Here is a 22,692-nt window from a genome sequence, read left to right as displayed (position 1 = left end):
TGCCCCCTGAAGTCCACTTTCGTCGCCTGCTTCGACAGTTGGATTTTGCCCTCCCTACCACCTTCAGAGAGTGTGTGAGCCCGACACCACCTTGGCTCCAGGCTCCGGTTCACATTCATCTTGACCTCAGCTCGCTCCCGAAGGAGGGTACTCCGGATGCAATGTATTGCTCACGGTTTGTCGAACTTCGTGCGCGACTCGCCAAAACTGACAATGGTGTCGGCTGTGCCTTTGTCGTCGGGGACATCACCTTTAAATACCGGCTCCTCGACCAGTGTTCCAGCTTTACGGCCAAGCTTTTTGCTCTCTCTCTCTCAGGCCGTTCAGTATGTCTGCCGCCACCACCATTCTCCGTATGTACTCTGCTCTGATACACTCAGTGCTCTTCAGAGCCTTGGAGGGGGGGGGGGGGGGAGGGGGGCGCCTTACATGTGCATAGTGTCCATCATGCCTTGAGATCTATAGCCCACTCTCTCATTGTTGCACTGCAGTCCAGCTCATTCTCCATCTCTTGGGCAAACATGCCTTCCTGGGTGTGTTTTCCACCATGCACTATGCTGTGTCGCTTTTTGCGCCGACGATGACCATGGACTTCTTTGTACCTGATATCCAGCATGGTAGCCAGTACATTGTGGTGTAACTGCCATGTACCCTGTTGATTGTAGCCCCCTGACAACACAGGGATCACTCTGCTGATGACTACGCCTTTAACTCCCCACATATGCCAAGGAGTAGATGCCTGTCACCCTGGGGCATCAGGACTCCCAGCAGAGGCCATCCTGCCAGTTGGCCTTGTGACATCAGAGCAGATGACGCACGATGAAGCGTATCACATAGTCACTTGCTGGTGATCAAACACCAGCAGTCTCTGAGCGTTCAAAGTCTCAGTACAATGCAAGAAAGTACGACCCTTAATCATTCCCCTCCCTAGCCACACCATGGGAGGAACGCCAGACTAAGGATGGCAGCAAACTTTATTCAGCCCGAAACCTCATATGTAGGAGAACAGATGGGGACTCCTTTGTTTCGATGAAGCCACAGTTTTTTTGTAGAGCATTTAGAGGACGAGTTTGAGGACTTGGAGGGCTTGTCCAAAATGCGATCTGAGTCAGTCTTGATAAAAACAGCATCCTCTGCCCAGTCACAGACTTTACTCACATGTGACAAGTTGGGGATGTTTCTGTTACCAACACGCCATAGGGGAGCTTAAATATGGTCCAAGGTATTATCTTCCATAGGACCTTCGTTTTCAGTCTGACGATGAGCTGCGCGCCTGTTTAGAACGGCGAGGTGTTCATTTGGTGCGGCGCATCAATCGGGGTCCGAGGGATAATCAGGTGGCCACCAGTGCCTTCATCTTGGCCTTCGAGGGTGACACCTTACCCAAGAAGATCAAGGTGATGGTCTACCTCTGTGATTTCAACCCATATATCCCTCCCCCGACGTGGTGCTTTAAGTGCTGGAAGTTCGGCCATGTGTCTTCCCGCTGTACATCCAGCATCACATGTCGAGATTGTGGACATCCATCACATCCCAATAATCCATGTGCCCCGCCTCCCATCTCTGTCAAATGCAGAGAGCATCATTCACCTTGCTCGCCAGACTGCAGGATTTTACAGGAAGTGAGGAAAAGCATGAAATACGACACTCTAGACCGATTGACCTACACTGAGGCTAAGAGAAAATATGAGCGCCTATATCCTGTGGCTCTGACCTCCTCATACACCCTCAGGTGTTGCGTTTACTCGACCCAGTGCACTACTGTGGCATTCGCCTAGCAACGGGAGCTTTTAGGACAAGTCTGGTGACCAGCGTTCTGGTGGAGGCCCGAGTCCCTACATTGCAAGTTAGGCGTGTGGAATCGCTCTCCAATTACGTTGCACTCATTTGTGGTTCTCCTGCTCATTCGAATTACCGTCTCCTTTTCCCACCCACAGTGGTTCATCTCCCTCACCGACAGTCAATAGTCAGGGCTTACAACTGCAGTTAGTGTGCGATCCCTTCTCTCCAAACTGGAGTCCTTGCATTTACCACCTATACTTGCAGTTCATTCACAAACTCCTCCATGGTGCACACCTAGGCCTCGGCTTCGCCTCGACCTTTCACTTGGCCCTAAGGACTCCTTTAACCCTGCAGCTCTCTGCTGTCACTTCCTCTCGATTCTTGACGTGTTCCGAGGCTCTGAAGTGGTTTACACCAATGGCTCGATGGCTGATGGTCATGTAGGCTTTGCCTACATTCACGGTGGGCATATTGAACAGTATTCCTTACCTGATTGCTGCATTGTATTCCGTACAGAGCTTGTGACCATTTCTCGTGCACTTCAGTATCTCCGTTCATGCTCTTGGGAGTCTTTTCTTTTATGTACTGACTCCTCGAGCAACCTGAACACTATCAACCAGTGCTACCCTCGTCATCCTTTGGTAGCACCTATCCCGGAGTCCATCTATGCTCTGGAACAGTCCAGTCATCCAGTGGTGTTCGTCTGGACCCCTGGTCATGTCGGAATCCCAGGAAATGAACTTGCTGACAGACTGGCCAAATGGACTACGCAGAAACCACTTACGGAGATAGGCTTCTTTGAAACTGACGTGCATTCAGTATTACACCGCAAGGTTTGGCAGTTTTGGGAGACAGAATGGCATAACCTCAGTACGCACGAGCTGCATGCCATTAAGGAAACTATGAATGTGTGGAAGACCTCAGGGCGTGCCTCTCACAGGGGCTCTGTGGATCTCTGTCAGCTCTGCATTGGCCATATGTGGCTGATGCATGGGTACCTCCTCCATCAAAAGGTCCCACCTTGGTGTCGCTGTGGCTCACAAATGATGGTCGTCCATCTCTTGCTGGACTGCCCACTTTTTGCTGCTCTGCAGCGGACTTTTAACTTTCCCAGCACCCTACCTTCAGTGTTGGGCGACAATGCCTCAACAGCATCTTTAGTTTTACATTTTATTCGTGAGGGTGAGTTTTATCATTTGCTCTAAGATTTAGCACATGCCCTTTGTCTCCGTGTGTCCTCCACCCTAGTGCTTTCCGGGTGGAGGTTTTAATGTGTTGCAGAGTGGCTGGCTTTTCCTTTTTATCCTCATGGTCAGCCAGCCATGGTAACCTGTTTTCTTGTTTTAACCTCTTCTACCTGTTTCTTGTGTCTTTGTGTGTTTCTTGTCCCCTTCTGTCCATTTACGTGTATGTTGCCCTTCAGTCATCGTTGTGGTTTTTCCTTTCATTATGTTTTGTGTTGGAAGTCACATTCTCTCGTTCTCACCCTTGTGGCATTGTTTCCTTTGAAACAAGGGCCCGATGACCTCGTAGCTTGGTCCCTTCCCCCCTCTTTTAAACCAACCAACCATTATTCCTGTCCCTCCATCAGCGTTACTCTCCTGGACACCTGCTCAGACAGGCTCAACAGTGTTAACTGGGGTGCTTTCGCCTCTGCTGTCCCCCTTGGCTCCCCATGACATGGAGATACCAGTGGGGCAGTCCAGAATACAACTACAGCCGTTCTTTCGGCAGCTGTTTTCGCGACCACTCCAACGGAAGACAGTCCCCCATGGTGGTCCTCAGAAATCAGAAATCACAAAGGCCATTAGAGATCGTAGGCAGGCTCTAAAACGTCATAAGCAGCATCCATCAATGGAGCACCTCTGTGCCCAGGTCTGCCACCTAATAAAACAACAGAAACGAGACTGCTGGGAATAGTACGGTTCAACCATCGGACCAGGTACCTCTCCTTCGCAGGTTCTGCCAAAGTTCAGATGTCTCTTTGTATAGCAGACCCTGCAGGTGTACCTGTTGCCAATGGGCATCACTGTGAAGGTCTGGATGGGGGTTTTTCGGGGACGGCCAGCTCGTCCCACGCATCCCCCGATCGGACTATGGCTGTGGCTGCTCAGGATACTGCCCACATTGAGCCCGACCCCTCACCCATGGTAGAGTGGGAGGTCGTTTCGAGGTGTGGCAGGGGGCGAAAGACATTCCAGAGGGCTGAACGGAAGGCCTCTCCAGTTTGTCTGACAAATCGGTTTCAGGCTCTGTCTCCGGCTGATACTGATGTTCGGCCGGACATGGCTGCTTGTCCTGTTCCAGAGGTTGCCCCTCAGTCTGATAGATCCGGGGTTGTGTGGCGTGGACTGGGCAGTTTTTTAGGTTAGATGGCCTCGGGCAAGTACAGAAAGGGCAACAGCCTCAAAGGGTGCAGGGAAAAGTCAGGACATGCAGGGACCAAGCAGCGATCGGTATTGTAACTGTAAACTGTCGAAGCTGCATTGGTAAAGTACCGGAACTTCAAGCGCTGATAGAATGCACCGAAGCTGAAATTGTTATAGGTACGGAAAGCTGGCTGAAGCCAGAGATAAATTCTACTGAAATTTTTACGAAGGCACAGACGGTGTTTAGAAAGGATAGATTGCATGCAACCGGAGGTGGCGTGTTTGTCGCTGTTAGTAGTAGTTTATCCTGTAGTGAAGTATAAGTGGATAGTTCCTGTGAATTATTATGGGTGGAGGTTACACTCAACAACTGAGCTAGGTTAATAATTGGCTCCTTTTACCGACCTCCCGACTCAGCAGCATTAGTGGCAGAACAACTGAGAGAAAATCTGGAAAACATTTCACATGAATTTCCTCAGCATGTTATAGTCTCATGTGGAGATTTTAATTTACCAGATATAGACTGGGACACTCAGATGTTTAGGACAGGTGTAGGGACAGAGCATCGAGTGACATTATACTGAGTGCACTATCCGAAAATTACCTTGAGCAATTAAACAGAGAACCAAATCATGGAGATAAGATCGTGGACCTACTGATAACAAACAGTCCCGAACTTTTCGACTCTGTAAGCGCAGAACAGGGAATCAGTGATGATAAGGCCATTGCAGCATCCCTGAATATGGAAGAAAATACGAATATTAAAAAAGGGAGGAAGGTTTATCTGTTTAGCAAGAGTAATAGAAGGCAGATTTCAGACCACCTAACAGATCAAAATAAAAATTTCTGTTCCGACACTGACAATGTTGAGCGTTTATGGAAAAAGTTCAAGGCAATCATAAAATGCGTTTTAGACAGGTACATGCTGAGTAAAACTGTGAGGGATGGGAAAAACCCACCGTGGTTCAACAACAAAGTAAGGAAACTACTGCGAAAGCAAAGAGAGCTTCACTGCAAGTTTAAACGCAGCCAAAACCTCTCAAACAAACAGAAGCTAAATGATGTCAAAGTTAGCGTAAGGAGGGCTATGTGTGAAGCGTTCAGTGAATTCAAAAGTAAAATTCTATGTACCGACTTGACAGAAAATCCTAGGAAGTTCTGGTCTTACGTTAAATCAGTAATTGGCTCGAAAAAGCATATCCAGACACTCCGGGATGATGATGGCATTGAAACAGAGGATGACACTCGTAAAGCTGAAATACCAAACACCTTTTTCCAAAGCTGTTTCACAGAGGAAGACTGCACTGCAGTTCCTTCTCTAAATCCTCGCACGAACGAAAAAATGGCTGACATTGAAATAAGTGTCCAAGGAATAGAAAAGCATCTGAAATCACTCAACAGAGGAAGGTCCACTGGACCTGACGGGATACCAATTCGATTCTACATAGAGTACGTGAAAGAACTTGCCCCCCTTCTAACAGCCATGTACCGCAAGTCTCTAGAGGAACGGAAGGTGCCAAATGATTGGAAAAGAGCACAGGCAGTCCCAGTCTTCAAGAAGGGTCGTCGAGCAGATGCGCAAAACTATAAACCTATATCTCTGATGTCGATCTGTTGTAGAATTTTAGAACATGTTCTTCCCGCGAACCATATGCGACTGGAACAGGAAAGGGAGGTAATGACAGTGGCACATACACACCGTTGGGTGGCTTGCGGAGTATAAATGTAGATGTAGATGTATTACATTCAATGGGACTGTCTGCACTGACCCAGATGCTGTCACCAAACATTTTGCTCTGTGTTATGCTCAAGCCTCTGCATCTGAGAATTATTGATCTGCCTTCCGTGTCCTAAAACAGTAGGTGGAATGAAAGTAGTTATCTTTTACTACACGCCATCTGGAATCCTATAATGCTTCATTCAGCAAGTTGGAATTTGTCAGTGTTCTAGCCCACTCCCCTGACACTGCCTCAGGGCCAGACTGCATCCATAACTAAATGTTCAAACACCTATTGGTGGATTGTAAGTATCATATCCTTGCCATTCTTAATCACATCTGGAGCGAGGGTGAGTTCCCATAGCAGTGCCAAGAAAGTATCATGGTCCCAGTACTGGAATTGGGTAAGCACCTTCTAGATTTGGACAGTTATTACCCAATTCATCTCACCATTGTTCTCTGTATGTGCCTTGAAAGAGTGGTGAGCTAGTAGCTCCTTGAGTCTCTGGGTCTACTGGCTGCGTCGCAGGGTGGTTTTTGCCGAGACTGTTCCACTACTGAACATCTTGTCTCATCATATTTTCCATGTTGAAGTTGATGCCAACCACAGTTCTCGCCATATCCAAGAGAATGGGGTCCCCTATGTACCAGCCATCAATGGTCTAGCAGCAGCTGTGGGGTCCTTAGTATCACGCTCCTTGTATGCTGAAGACTTTTACCTCTGCTACTGCTCCTCTAGTGGGGATGTCACTGAATGTGAACTGCAAGGCACCATATGAAAGGCACGGGCATGGGGGCTTGTCCATGGCTTTCGGTTTTCAGCTGCCAAGACTCGCATCGTGCACTTCTGTCGATGTTGTGCCTTTCACCCACAACCATAACTGTACTTTAATAACCAAATAAACATAGCCAAAGCCTTGCAGACAAATAAAAATTACGCGAAGCAAAATGTAGTGTGAGGAGGGCTATGCGAGAGGCGTTCAATGAATTCGAAAGTAAAGTTCTATGTACTGACTTGGCAGAAAATCGTAAGAAATTTTGGTCTTCTGTCAAAGCGGTAGGTGGATCAAAACAAAATGTCCAGACACTCTGTGACCAAAATGGTACTGAAACAGAGGATGACAGACTAAGGGCCGAAATACTAAATGTCTTTTTCCAAAGCTGTTTCACAGAGAAAGACTGCACTGTAGTTCCTTCTCTAGATTGTCGCACAGATGACAAAATGGTAGATATCGAAATAGACGACAGAGGGATAGAGAAACAATTAAAATCCCTCATAAGAGGAAAGGCCGCTGGACCTGATGGGATACCAGTTCGATTTTACACAGAGTACGCAGGGCAACTTGCCCCCTTCTTGCAGCGGTGTACCGTAGGTCTCTAGAAGAGTGTAGCGTTCCAAAGGATTGGAAAAGGGCACAGGTCATCCCCGTTTTCAAGAAGGGACATCGAACAGATGTGCAGAACTATAGACCTATATCTCTAATGTCGATCAGTTGTAGAATTTTGGAAACGTATTATGTTCGAGTATAATGACTTTTCTGGAGACTAGAAATCTATTCTGTAGGAATCAGCATGGGTTTTGAAAAAGACGATTGTGTGAAACCCAGCTCGCACTATTCATCCACGAGACTCAGAGGGCCATAGACACGGGTTCCCAGGTAGATGCCGTGTTTCTTGACTTCCGCAAGGCGTTCGATACAGTTCCCCACAGTCGTTTAATGAACAAAGTAAGAGCATATGGACTATCAGACCAATTGTGTGATTGGATTGAAGAGTTCCTAGATAACAGAACGCAGCATGTCATTCTCAATGGAGAGAAGTCTTCCGAAGTAAGAGTGATTTCAGGTGTGCCGCAGGGGAGTGTTGTAGGACCGTTGCTATTCACAATATACATAAATGACCTTGTGGATGACATCGGAAGTTCACTGAGGCTTTTTGCGGATGATGCTGTGGTATATCAAGAGGTTGTAACAATGGAAAATTGTACTGAAATGCAGGAGGATCTGCAGTGAATTGAGCATGGTGCAGGGAATGGCAATTGAATCTCAATGTAGACAAGTGTAATGTGCTGTGAATACATAGAAAGAAAGATCCCTTATCATTTAGCTCCAATATAGCAGGTCAGCAACTGGAAGCAGTTAATTCCATAAATTATCTGAGAGTGCGAATTAGGAGTGATTTAAAATGGAATGATCATATAAAGTTGATCATCGGTAAAGCAGATGCCAGACTGAGATTCATTGGAAGAATCCTAAGGAAATACAATCCGAAAACAGAGAAAGTAGGTTACAGTACGCTTGTTTGCCCACTGCTTGAATACTGCTCAGCAGTGTGGGATCCGTACCAGATAGGGTTGATAGAAGACATAGAGAAGATCCAACGGAGAGCAGCGCGCTTCGTTACAGGATCATTTAGTAATCGCGAAAGTGTTACGGAGATGATAGATAAACTCCAGTGGAAGACTCTGCAGGAGAGACGCTCAGTAGCTCGGTACAGGCTTTTGTTGAAGTTTCGAGAACATACCTTCACAGAGGAGTCAAGCAGTATATTGCTCCCTCCTACGTATATCTCACGAAGAGACCATGAGGATAAAATCAGAGAGATTAGTGCCCACACAGAGGCATACCGACAGTCCTTCTTTCCACGAACAATATGAGACTGGAATAGAAGGGAGAACTGATAGAGGTCCTCAGGGTACCCTCCGCTACACACCATCAGGTGGCTTGTGGAGTATGGATGTATATGTAGATGTAGAGTAGATGTGAAGGAGACTTATTCCTTTTGAGGACTGGTCTTCAATGCTCGGTTGATGTGGATTCCCCAGCTTCACCAGCTTAAGCAAAAGTGCTATCTGCACTTTAATATACTTCACTGCCTGGGTAACAGCAGCTGGGACACAGATCACACTATCCTTCTGCAGCATTAAAAAGCCCTGATACAACCCTTTCTTGATTATGGAAGGCTGGCATGTGGTTCGGCACTGACCTCAGCGTTGTGGATACTGGATCGATAAACCACTGCAGGGTTGACTCGCAACAAGAGCCTTTTGAACTAGCCCTGTGACCAGCTTACTCATGAAGGCTGGGGTCCCTCCATTGTGGATCAGGTGCCAACAACAGCTAGTCAATTATGCTACTCATGTCTGTAGCTCCCCTAAGCATCCAAACTAAAGCCATCTCTTTCCAAAGATTGAAATACATCTCACGCAACAGCAGCCCAGATTGGGGCCCCATAAGAGCTTAAATATGGTCCAGGGTATCATATTTGACAGGGACCTTCTTTTACAGTCTGATGGTGAGCTGCGCGCCAATTTAGAGTGGCGAGGTGATAATCAGGTTGCCATCGGTGCCTTCATCTTGGCCTTCGAGGGTGATACATTGCCCAAGAAAGTCAGGGTGATTGTGTACTGCTGTGATGTAAAACCCTATACCCCTCCCCCGATGCGGTGCTTTAAGTGCAGGAAGTTCGGCCATATGTCTTCCCGCTGTACTTAGAGCATCACGTCAAGATTGCGGACCCCCATAACATCTGTGTCAACTGCGGAGAGCACCAAACGCCTTGATCGCCAGACTGCAGGATTCTCCGGAAAGAAAGGAAAATCAGGGAGTACAAAACCATGGACTGACTGACCTACACTGAAGCTAAGAGAAAATTTGAACACCTGCATCCTGTGCATATGACATCGTCTGCGCCACCGTAGCAACACCCCCCCCCCCCCCCCCCAACCATCAGGGGCGTCCGTCCCCACGTCCAAACTGGAGAAGGATAGGCTTTCTTTGGCTTCTCTCACTAGGAAGGCGTCCCTTGGGTCACTCCCTTCCCGTGTTTCTGCTAGTGAGGAAACGACACCCGCCATTGGATGAAGAGCCCAAAAGCAGCTGGTCGTAGGGCTTCACGCTCGTCTTCAGTCCCGGAGACTGAATCAGTAAGTCTTCCCAGCCAGGGAAACCCAAGGACAGTGAGGGAAATCCAAAAAGAAGACCAAGGAAGTTCTGGTGGCACCCACACCAGTGCTACCTACAAGCTCTGTGTCGAGGATAGAGTGGAGATTTTGGCATCCGCTGAGGACCTAGATCTCGCCAGTCCCTCAGACACAATGGATATAGACTGCTCAGGCAATAAGTCGGTGGCAGCAGGTGACTGAGGCATAAACTACCTCATTGAATGTTCCATGCCTCCCCAGTCTCTCGATTATGTCAACCTCCAGGGGAATTGCGGCAGTTTTTTTCCACAGCCTGGCTGAGCTATGGCAACTGTTAAGCTTTACACACGCTATCTGCATTGCCCTCCAGGTAACCTGGTTCTCGGCAAAGCAGACCCCTGCCGTCTGTTGGCTATAAGGGATATTACAGGAACCGTACCGACTATAATCGAGTGTCAGGTGGAGTTTGCGTTTGTCCTAAACTCAGTCTGTAGTGAAACTGTGTCTCTTCAAACCATTCTTGAACCTGTGGCTGTCAGAACAAGGACGACGCAGGATATAACAGTCTGCAATGTATATCTTTCCGCAGATAGTGCAATACCCCTGAATGTATTAGCTGCAGTGATTGATCAACTCCCTAAACCTTTCCTACTTTTGGTAGATTTTAATGCCCATAACGCCTTGTGGGGTGACACCGTGCTTACTGGCGGAGGCAGAGATGCCAGAATTTACTGCCTCAATTCGACCTCTGCCTCTTAAATACAGGGGCTGCCACACATTTCAGTGTGGCCCATGGTAGTTACTCGGCCATTGATTTATCAGTTTGCAGCTCAGGTCTTCTCCCATCTATCCACTGGAGAGCATATGACGACGTGTGTGATAGTGACCACTTCCCTGTCTTCCTGTCTTTGACCCAGCGTCAGGCCCACGGACGCCTGCCCAGATGGGCTTTAAACAAGGCGGAGTCGGAAACTTTCACCTCTGCTGTCACCGTTTAATCTCCCCCACATGGTAACATCAGTGTGATGGTTGAGCAGGTGACTACAACAATTGTTTCTGCAGCAGAAAACACGATCCAGCGCTCATTAGGGTGCCCCTGGCGTAAGGCCGTCCCTTGGTGGTCACCGGAAGTCGCTGAAGCAATTACTTACTAAACGACGGAAGCAGGAGTGTTAGGAGAGATACATCTCTATCATTGGGTGCCATACGTCACATTCCCAAGTCTTGGCAAAGTTCAAATGTCTTTAGGTGTTCCCGGTGTGACCATAAATAGTGTGTTATCTACTGACGCGATCGCAATTGCCGAGTCTTTGCTCAAGCCTCTGCGTCGGAGAATTACCCTCCAGCCTGCCACACTCTCAAATGGTGACTGGAAGGGAACGTTCTCTTATTCACTACACGCCACAGTGAATCCTATAACTCCCCATTTACAGAGTGGGAGCTCTTCAGTGCCCTTGCATAATCCCCGACACAGCTCCTGGGCCTGATCAGATCCACAGCCAGATGATTAAACATCTCTCATCTGACTACAAGTCACATCTCCTCGTCATCTTCAACCGGATCTAGTGTGATGGCGTCTTTCCATCGCAATGGCAGGAGAGCACCATCATTCCGGTGCTCAAACCCAGTAAAAACACGCTTGATGTGGATAGCTATCGGCCCATCACCCTCACCAACGTTCTTTGTAAGCTGCTGGAACATATTGTGTATCGGCGGTTGGGTTGGGCAGGTCCTGGAGTCATGTGGCCAACTGGCTCTATGTCAGGGCAGCTTCAGCCACGGTCGCTCTACCGCTGATAATCATGTGTCCCTCAAGTCTGCCATCCGAACAGCCTTTTCCAGATGCCAACACGTGGTTGCTGTCTTTTTTGATTTATGAAAAGCATATGACACGACCTGGCGACATCATATCCTTGCCACATTGTATGAGTGGGGTCTCTGGGGCCCACTCCCAATTTTTATCCGAAACTTCCTGTTGCTCAGTACTTTCCATGCCCAAGTTGGTCCCTCCCATTGTTCCATCCATATCCAGGAGAATGGAGTCCCGCAGGGCTCTGTATTGAGTGTGTGTCTATTTTTTAGTGGCCATTAATGGTCTAGCAGCAGCTGTCAGGCCATCCATCTCACCTTCTCTGTATGCAGATGTCTTGCACTTCTGTTGGCGGCGTACCATTCATCCGGACCCAGAACTTTACCTTCATGACGATCCACTCACTGTAGTGTAGTGGAGACATATCGATACTTAGGACTGGTTTTCGACACTTGGTTGACTTGGCTTCATCTTCTTCAGCTCAACCAGAAGTGCCGGCAGCACCTCAATGCCCTCCATTGCCTGAGCAACAACAATTGGGGTGCAGATTGCTCTACGCTGCTGCGGCTCTACAGAGCCCTTGTCCAGTCCCGAATTGACTGTGGGAGTGTGGTTTATGGTTTGGCAGTGCCCTCAGCATTGCATTTACTCGACCCTGTGCACCACTGCAGGGTTCGACTAGCGACAGGAGCTTTAGGACGAGTCTGGTGACGAGCATACTGGTGGAGGCTGGGGTCCCTCCATTGCAGATCAGACGTGTGCAACTGCTCGCCAGTTACACAGCACACATTCGTGTTTCTCCTGAGCATATGAATTACTGTCTCCTTTCCCTGCCTGCAACAGTCCATCTCCCACATCAGTGGCCCAGGTCGGGGCTAATGATTGCGGTTTGTGTGCGGTCCCTTCTCTCCAAACTGGAGTCCTTCACTTCACCACCTGTACTTGCGATCCGTTCACGTATGTCTCCATGGTGTATGCCTTGGCCGCATCTTCGTCTGGACCTGTCAAGTGGCCATAAGGACTCCGTTAACCCTGCGGCTCTCCGCTGTTACTTCCTCTCGATTCTTGACGTCTTCCGGGGCTCTGAAGTGGTTTACACTGATGGCTCAATGACTGATGGTCGTGTAGGCTTTGCCTACATTGACGGTGGCCACATTGAACAGCATTCCTTACCTGATGGCTGCAGTGTATGTAGCCATTTCTTGTGCACTTCAGTATCTCTGTTCATGCCCTGGGGAATCTTCTTTTATGTACTGACTCCTTGAGCAGCCTGAAAACTATCGACCAGTGCTACCCTCGTCATCCTTTGGTAGTGTCCTTCCAGGATTCCATCTATGCCCTGGAACGGTCCAGTCGTTCAGTGGTGTTCGTCTGGACCCCTGGTCACGTCGGAATCCCAGGAAATGAACTTGCTGACAGGCTGGCCAAACAGGCTACATGGAAACCACTTCTAGAGATGGGCATCCCTGCAACTGACCTGCGTTCGTTATTACGCTGCAAGGTTTTTCAGCTTTGGGAAATGGAATGACAAAATATCATTATGCACAACAAACTTAAGAGCCATTAATGGGACCACAAATGTGTGGAAGTCCTCGATGAGGGCCTATCGCAGGGACCTCCTGCGCCGTGAAGACCCACCTCAGTGTCGGTGTGGCACCCTGTTGACAGTGGCCCATATTCTTCTGCTCTGTCCTTCTTTGGCTGCCCTAAGACTTCACCTTCGGTTGCCAGACTCGTTATCATTGATTTTAGCAGACAACAACACATCATCTGATGTGGTTTTACATTCCATCTGTGAGGGTGGGTTTTATCATTTGATCAGAGTTTTAACGCATGTCCTTTGTCCCTCTGTCCTCCACTCTATAGGTTTTAGGGTGGAGGTTTTAATGTGTTGCAGAGTGGCTGGCTTTTCCTTCTTATTTCTGTGGTTGGCCAGCCACTGTAATCTGCTTTCTTGTTTTACTCTCTTCTGTTTCTTGCATCTCTCTGTTGTTTTCTTGTCCTGTTTTGTTCCTTTCAGTGTTCCGTTTCTTTCTTTCTTTCTTTCCATTTTGTTCTATGTCTCACCTGTTTTATTCTCACACTTGTGGCATTGTTTTATTAGGAACAAGCGACCGATGACTGCGTAGTTTGGTCCCTGTCCCCCTCTTTTAAACCAACCAACCATCTCTAATGTACTGTCACATAGACTAGTCTGTCCAATGATGGAGGGACTGATGACCTAGTAGTTTGGTCCGCAACCAACCACTTATTATCCAGTCATATGATTTTTCCAATCCCATACTACTGGGTATTCAGGCATTCTGATCCAGACACTTAAGTTTGCTATTTTAAGTAAATGCCTATTCATGAGTGTGGATGAAGAACCGAACTAAAAGCTACTTATTGGCACTCAGTAAAAAGCAAATATCAGAACAACAGTGAGGACAGGAGACAACGAGTGCTGTAGTCAACAATGATTTGACGGTGGTAAAACAATCAAATATTTCAACTTCGAATTGAATGTGTTGGGGACCAGGAGACTTCAATTGTTGCTCCCAGCTGTCCGGGTGCAAATGTGGTTGCAGACTGTTTACAGTGATGGCTCAAGATAGGCTTAACTGTGAGACTTGAGCACCAATGTGTGAATGTGAATAATACTTCATGTCTGTGAAATACTATACCTGCTATTTTTCAAAGGCTGTCAAATGTAAACAGGTTTGTGTGCATGGGTATTGTTGTGTCAAGGCAAGACAGCCTAGACACAATGAGAGGAAGCCGAAAGGCACGCGCTTAAACTCACGCAGGCTGGCGTGAGGTCTGAAACAGGATACATAATGAATGCTATAAAGAAAAGTACGTAGCTTCTGGAATACTTAACTTTAATCCATAATTGGTGAACATTGGTCTTGTTGATACAGTATTATCATCTCAATATAACTTGGTGATGGCGCCTTGCTAGGTCGTAGCAATTGACTTAGCTGAAGGCTATGCTAACTATCATCTCGGCAAATGAGAGCGTATTTGTCAGTGTGGCATCGCTAGCAAGTGCTAGTACGTCTCTCTAGACCTGCCGTGTGGTGGTGCTCGGTCTGCGATCACTGGCAGTGGCGACACGCGGGTCCGACGTATACTACCGGACCGCGGCCGATTAAAAAGGCTACCACCTAGCAAGTGTGGTGTCTGGCGGTGACACCACAGGTATGATTTGTATGCAAACAAAAAGTAATATAATTTTCTGCACAATATATTTACCTTCTACACAAATAGGTGGCTGAGTAAGTGTTTAAAGACTAGATTCAAATTATTTTTAATTGACATCCTCACACCTTTTCAGTGAAACAGAATGCAGACAGTTGGAAAAATGTCAGTATTTCTTTCTTCTTCACATACCACTTCCATACTCAGCTTTGTACCCCCAGTGATGCATCAGCTTAACTGTATGTTAATTGCAGTAATGACTTAATCCACAGCAATATATTAATCATTTTTAAATCATGAAAAGGAGAATGTATATTCAGTGCATAATTAAATGAATATGTATATTGCTTATTTTAAGTTTGTCATACCCGTTGAGATATCTTCACGTATGCCCAGGGGTAGGTCTACCTTCCGGAGGTATGTGAATCCTTGTACCACTGCTTAAGTTCAATTAATGAAAGTACTACAGACTCAGAAGAATGAACAGATAACTTTTGTGTGTGTGTGTGTGTGTGTGTGTGTGTGTATGTGTATGTATTTTGGCAGATAGCATATTGAATTAACACTTTTTCAGGGGAAGTGGATCCAGAAAGAATTGGCTCAGGAATACAGTTTGGAGACAGTACCACTCGCCGACTCCACAGAGAGAGCAATAGGCGACCACCCGATTGTATTTGCCGCATGTGAACAGAATGTGTCTGTTTTGTGATAAATATTTTTCATTGAGAAGTCAATGAATTGTTGTTGTGTTTTAAAATGTGAATCATAATGCATGCTGAGGTTTGATTTATGTTTATAATAAAAGCTATATATTGCATATATAGAATACTATAGAATATTTGTAACAAATATAAAATTAATAGATTACACTAATGCCATAAACAAAGTTTGCTGTATTAGTCACTGGCAAATGACTTAAGAGAAAGTATCATGTGGCACAAGAATCTCAAAATAACATATAAGGGAAATCATTTCCTGTAATCTAAAATAAGTGATGAATGTAGTTGTACTTAAAAAAAAAAAAAAAACATTGTATGACAATGCCTTATGGTACTTAAAGGTTTAATTCACAGAAAACATTTTATAAAATACTAATGTTATGTTCATTCAAAACTCTATGCTACTGAAATTACACTTTATTCCAAATACAAGCTAAATGGTAAGATTTTCTCACCTTGTGTTTACTATAAGGATCTAATGATTTAAACATAACTTCTGCTGACATTGCATTGTGTACAACTAAGTTGAAAAATATCTATTTTAGTTAATATACTACTACATAGTAAATTAAATCAGACATCAAAACTATTCTCATTTACACTTACTTGTTTATTAAAAAGTACAGATACTAATGACATACGTCAACCCATACTTGTATGGTCAGATATCCATTTATTACACTGCAGAGTCACTATTGTCATTAACTGACATTTAAATCATTTTGTCCATACATAAAAATAGGACTTCTACAAATCATATATGTAGTAAAATGAAACTTGGAGCTGTTAACACATTGTTGCCTCTGAAGAACAGTTAAAACTGTTGAATTTGGTTGTTAGTTCCAATGTTACGTGTGTAGGACAAGGCAATGAGCAGTGAATGAATTTTGGATACATAACAGGTCAAAATACACGTTTAAGTGAGGTGTCTTAAACGTAGCACCAGAACTTGGCTACAATTAGACTTTTAGCCAGGAATATAATCATAGAGACTTTTAGGACATAACTACATTTATATAGCCGAAAAAAGTGTATATAGAATCAGCAAGTGACCTCCTCTTGGAAACACCAATTATCATCTAAGAAAATGTATGGTGTTATTTCAAATGTATGTTCAAATAGACAAATATTGTAGAATACTAACAACATAAAAAAGAGCTGTGCACTAAGTAACGTAGGCAGCCAGCTTGCTTAACCATTCCTTAAAATAACTAGATAAGTTACATATCATGTAAAATATTTAATGTACTCAATTCCTGTATTTCAGTTGTCACAAATTCACATTTCAATCCTCTTTGATTATTGTGGTCTCTGAAAGCCTGGTGACGACTATTACTAGTTAAACGGGATGTATATCTTTATGAAAGAAAACAATTCTCATTCATATTCACAACCTGTTTTAAAACAGGATTTATCAGTTGAAATCTGTTGACTTTTCCTGCACGTGTATGGAATTATAGTAGTGCTACATGCATTTTATTACAAGCCAAACATTTTGAATTTAAACCAGTAAAAATAAAATAAACTCTTAAGAAATTAGACTATAAGACCAAATGAATAAAATCACGGCTTCCAATTATCTTTAAAAATATTTATATTGTGCATTAATTTATTGATTTCAAATTTAAGAAATCTTACACTCTTCAATTTGTAAAGCAATTTTACATATAATAAAAAGCTGTTAGTTGAAATAAAACATTTATTGGGAACCAGCCACTGCTGTCAGATTAATGTGCCTGTCTGTAAAGCTATCCTTGAAAATGTAAATGTGCGTTGTAATCATCGTGGTCCTGTTAAAGACATTATAGTGTCCTCCAGCTAAAGTCCAATTTTTGACAAGAAACATGGAGGGTTGTTAGTCATGGAATCCAAATCACACTGTGATTTGGCAATTTATTTTTAAATAATTGTACCAGGTGTGAACATATTGTAACAAAACTGCCATAAACACATGCAACTCACCAATGTGAATAAACTCAAATTTGAGACATACTGATAGTCAATTTTTTTTACTTACAAGTGGTGTGTGTGTGTGTGTGTGTGTGTGTGTGTGTGTGTGTGAAATTCACATTTCAGTCCTCTTTGATTATTGTGGTCTCTGAAAGCCTGGTGACGACGCGCGAGAGGGGATCCTAAATTTAGAAGTTGGATCACTTGTATTGCATTTACATACATCTAATTTGGTCTTTCATTTGTGTAGACCCTCATTCGAGTGATTACAGATTTGCGGTTTTGGGACTTGGAACCTTATTTCTGCAGATTTTTTCCAGGCAAAATTTTAACTTGCCAACTTGAAAATTCAACAGAGGAGGAAAATAATAATAATAATAATAATAATAATAATAAATGTATTTGAATATGCTTTGTGATTGGAATTAGTTATGTATTAGCATTTCCTTTGTTATATGCACTATGAAGTCTCAGTGCTTCAAGTATGCCAATATTTTTGCATTTGTTCATTGTACACAATCATTAGCATACTGACCACATTGTCCAGAATGTCCTACGCAACCCAATTACAAGGCCAACAGCTGCTTCAAAGCAAGTAAATGTTTTCCTGTGGACTGGGAGATTAATTACAGGCAGATTGGATAAACATAGCTGACTGGGTATCACATTTGGCAATAGTGAATTTGTGAACTAGGTTCTTCCTTAACTATGTTGGATAACAGTAAACTTATCACCTGAAAGAGGTTGTATTGCATTACATTACCATGAGACATGCTCAGCAACACCACTAAATCAATTATCAACATTACTGAAGATTTCATGTTGTAAAGATGGAAGAAAATAAACAAAAAAAATTCTCTAGAGCTGAAAACATTTAAGTAGACATCTGTAAAGTAAACAAAAAGGAACAATATAATTCACTACCTTAAAAGTTTTCAACTCTGAACACTGCCCATCAGTGGCTCAGAACCCCAATAAAACAGCAAGTGGTGTATTCTGCAGTTTTATTTCAAAATGTAGTGTTGTCAATATCTTTATACCCCATACCATAGAGAATACGTTGGTCAATAGCTGCTTGTAGCCATTAGGTGGGTCAACCAATTGGACATAAAGTGGAGCGAACCTTGGTGTTGCTTCTCGTGGAGTTTCAGCAGTTTGCTGATCACAAAGCATTCATACATATTACAGGTTGTTGGCCACGGATTTAGATGCCTTCATATATGGAAGAATCTTAGTAGATTTTAAAGCCATTGTTATTCAGTGCTAAAGAACCTATCAATACAGTGACGCAGGTATACATTTGCACTGTCTGCTTAGCTAGAGCTGTTGTCGACTCTGAAGGTTAATTTGAACCCGACAGTGATTTACTATGCATAGTGCTCTGTAGGAGGTATGCCCTTGACTTGCTCAGATCTTTGAGTAGACTTACCTATACAAATGTACACTTAAGGTGACAAAAGTCATTGGATACCTCCTAATATCATGTGTGACATCCTTTTGCCCAGCATAGTGCTGCAACTCAATGTGGCATGGACTCAACAAGACAATGGAGGTCCCCTGCAGAAATGTTGAGCCGCGCTGCCTCTATAGCTTAACCACAATTGTGAAAATGTTGCTGGTGCAGGATTTTGTACACAGACTGATCTCTCGATTATGTCCCATAAGTGTTCAATGGGATTGACGTCAGGTGATCTGGACGGCCAAATCATTCACTTGAATTGTCCAGAATGTTCTTCAAACCAGGTGCAAACAATTGTGGTCCAGTGACATGGTGCATCATTGTTTGGGAACATTCAGTCCATGAATGGCTACTTGGAGACCATTTGCAGCCAAACAACAATTTCCCATCAATAACTGGTTCAGGTGGACCAGAGGACCGAGTCCATTCCGTGTAGACAGAGCCACCATCAGCTTGCACTGTGCCTCGCTGACAACCTGGGTCTGTAGCTTCGTGGGGTCTGTGCCACACTCAAACGCTACCAACAGTACTTACTAGCCAAAATTGGGACTCATCGCCAGCCGCAGTGGCCGAGCGGTTCTAGGCGCTTCAGTCTGGAATTGCACAACCGCTACAGTCACAGGTTTGAATCCTGCCTCGGGCACGGATGTGTGTGATGTCCTTAGGTTCATTAGGTTTAAGTAGTTCTAAGTTCTAGGGGACTAATGATCTCATATGTTAAGTCCCATAGTGCTCAGAGCCAGTTTTGGGACTCATCTGACCAGTCCACAGTTTTCCAGTCATCTATAGAGTCCAACCAATATGGTAACAAGCCCAGGAGAGGGGCTGCAGGCAATGTCATGCTGTTAGCAAAGGCACTTGCATCTGTTGACTGCTGCCATAGCCCGTTAATGCCAAATTTTGCCGCACTTCATCGTACAACCCACATTGATTTCTGTGGTTATTTCATGCAGTGTTGCTTGGCTGTTAGCACTGTCAACTCTGTGCAATCGCCACAGCTTTTAGTCATGAAGTGCAGCCCATCGGCCACTGCGTCATCCGTGGTGAGAGGTAATGCCTGAAATTTAATATTGGCTCAGAATGGCTGGGAGCACTATGGGATTTAACATCTGAGGTCATCAGTCCCCCAGAACTTAGAACTACTTAAACCTAACTAACCTAATGACATCACACACATCCATGCCCAAGGCAGGATTCGAACCTGTGACCGTAGCGGTCGTGCGGTTCCAGACTGTAGCGCCTATAACCGCTTGATTTGATATTCTCAGCTCTCCTGATGCTATGGATCTCTGAATACTGAATTCCCTAATGATTTCTGAAATGGGATGTGCCATGTGTATAGCTCCAACTAGTATTCTGTGTTCAAAGGTTGTTAATTGCAGTCGTGCAGCCATGATCACCCGAGTACAAATGGAAGCTCCACAGATGAACCAACATTTTGTACCTCATGCATGTGATACAACCAGCATCTCTGTATGTGCATATCACTATCCCATGACTTTAGTCACCTCAGTGTATGGGGCATATAATTTAATGTGGACTCCAAACCATGGTGCAACTCAGCATTTTACACATTGACAATCATTGCCAGAAACGAAGAAAAAAAACCAAACAAACTAGGAGTGACCTGGGATTGAACCCAGGGCCTGTGAATCTGCAGCCAGGCATGTAGCCACAGAGATAAAACATAGCATTATTGATTGATAAACATGACTTTACTGATTTATCTACATGAACAGACTTAGACATAAAAAATCAGCCGCTCACTACGAGTCAGACGCTGTCAGTAGCCGCCCCTCGGGTACAGTCGCTACTTGTACTCTTTTTGTATCCAAAGAGGAAAGGTACCTCTTCCGCCAGCTTCCCATTCCGGAAGACTCTTTCTCCGCTGTCGCTGCTGTTGAGGTCTTATACATATAACAGGAAATGACAGGAAAAGGAAATGGTCAGGACAGGTTTGGGATAGGAAAGGGGGAGTCATAGGCTATTGTGGGACACACTTTGTCTGGCTCCTCCCCTTTGGCCTGTCCGGCTTGTGTTGTAACCATGACCAGAACGGTCGCGGGGTTGCCAAGAACGAAAGCGTGGTGGGACCAAACAGGAGCAGCCCACGAACAAACAAAACAAACGGGGAAGGACGGACACGAACAACAATGGACAACTGAACAAGACCTAACGAACAACCACAAGCAAATAACAGGGTCACAAGCGAAACCTCACGAATCCACAACATCCACTCATACACGGAAACCAAGTAAACACTGTGTGTAGGCGAGATGTCAATAGACTAACCCGAATATCAGATGCCTGCTGAGCAAGAGGCAGGCACTTAAATACCTGTTAGAGTACGTTGCTATTGGCCACTGGGACCACGTGCTCCACTATGGCGCCCTCCCATTATACGCGGGCCAGTAGCGCACGCACGCAGCCACGGCTTATGGCACGACGGCTGGAGAGACCTCTAATGGTAATCGAGGTCCATGCCGTCGGGTGCACATTCGAAACCCGCGGTGCTCTGTACCAGAGCTTGGGTGACCCTTCTGGTAGCTAAGCTACCACCGGCATAGCCTTCCAGATCCTCGCCCACACGGACAGTGCTACATTAAGGCAGTGTCCCCTGAGGAGGATTGTGTTCAATAAACTAATGGAAAACACACAAAATATTCATTGTATTAATACAAATTAAATTCAACTTTCTATAGAAACATCACAACGGCAGTCTATCTTAATAAAGCATTAAGTGTCGATAAGACAATTGTGCCTATTTTAACATGAATTAGTAGGACATTACCAACTTTCGACTTCGAGAAGATCTGTATTTACTTCATGTCTTGTATCATACTCAAGTATTATGAAAATGTCACAGTTCATAGATAAAATTATGTATTCACAACAACAAAAAATATGTCAGCAGAAAACAAAAGTGGCATTATGAATTTTGCAGTACCATACGGTTTTTGCTCTGACACTAAGGGATACTGAAAGTAGTAAGACAAATTTTGCTCAAGCGTTGTCTTAAAATTCCCTTATCGAGTTCCTACCTGTCTGCTTGTAGCTCTGCTACAAGAAATTAAAAACCTCGCATTCAGCGAGTCTCGAAAGGCGAACGAAAACACTGTCCTATTCGGACCAAAACCTCAAAAGCGTATTCAGCAGACGCAATTCACAATTTTGGAGCTTCTCCAGTGGCTGATGTGGCAATGTATCTTTGTTATACAATATTCTTATTGAGATCATTGTCATCGACACACTCGCCAGAAGACAGACGTGACCTGGCTTCTTCTTGTCAGCTTTTCTGACGGATATTCTGCCATTGCTCGAAACGTGAAGATTTACGGTTAATTCGAATATTCCATATGGCGAAGACCTGATGTTTCTATTCTTCCAGCTCTAACACTCAAAAAATAGTTACAATAAATGGCAGAAAAGTGCCTGTGAACCAACAATTAATAATGCAGTCATCATTAGTGGAATCTGATAAACTCCATCTGTCATCTGATAATTGTGAAAAACTACTTTTTTCGTCTGCACAGCACCACAGTATTTTCAGTGTGGATTTCAGGTAGAAAATTTGTTCGGCGCCAAACAATTAGGGTTTTGACTTGTTCTTGTCCATGTTGTAAGAGGCATGTGGAGATGATTGTATGAGGGACTGAAAGGAGGGAAATTCCTCTGTAGTTATTCACATCAGATTTGTGACCTTTTTCATGGAGTGGTTGGATCAGTGCACATTTCCTGCCATCTGGAAGTTTTTCACTTCGAAAGTTGGTAATATCCTACTAAT

At 44.7% G+C, this 22,692-nt stretch overlaps 1 protein-coding gene across 1 annotated transcript in view; it reads left to right on the top strand.

Annotated features, from left to right (window-relative positions):
- The window catches only part of LOC124721429 (ras-related protein Rab-4B), a 107,854-nt gene extending 90,363 nt beyond the window's left edge, over positions 1-17,491 (top strand). Inside the window, exon 6 of the mRNA XM_047246403.1 lies at positions 15,355-17,491. Within this exon, the coding sequence (XP_047102359.1) occupies positions 15,355-15,467 (113 nt within the window). The 3' untranslated portion in view covers positions 15,468-17,491. The remainder of the gene's footprint in view (positions 1-15,354) is intronic.
- Positions 17,492-22,692: the final 5,201 nt, after the last annotated feature.

This window comes from Schistocerca piceifrons, chromosome X (assembly GCF_021461385.2).
Source record: "Schistocerca piceifrons isolate TAMUIC-IGC-003096 chromosome X, iqSchPice1.1, whole genome shotgun sequence".
In the NCBI taxonomy this organism is placed as follows: domain Eukaryota; kingdom Metazoa; phylum Arthropoda; class Insecta; order Orthoptera; family Acrididae; genus Schistocerca; species Schistocerca piceifrons.
This window is presented reverse-complemented; position numbering and strand designations above follow the sequence as displayed.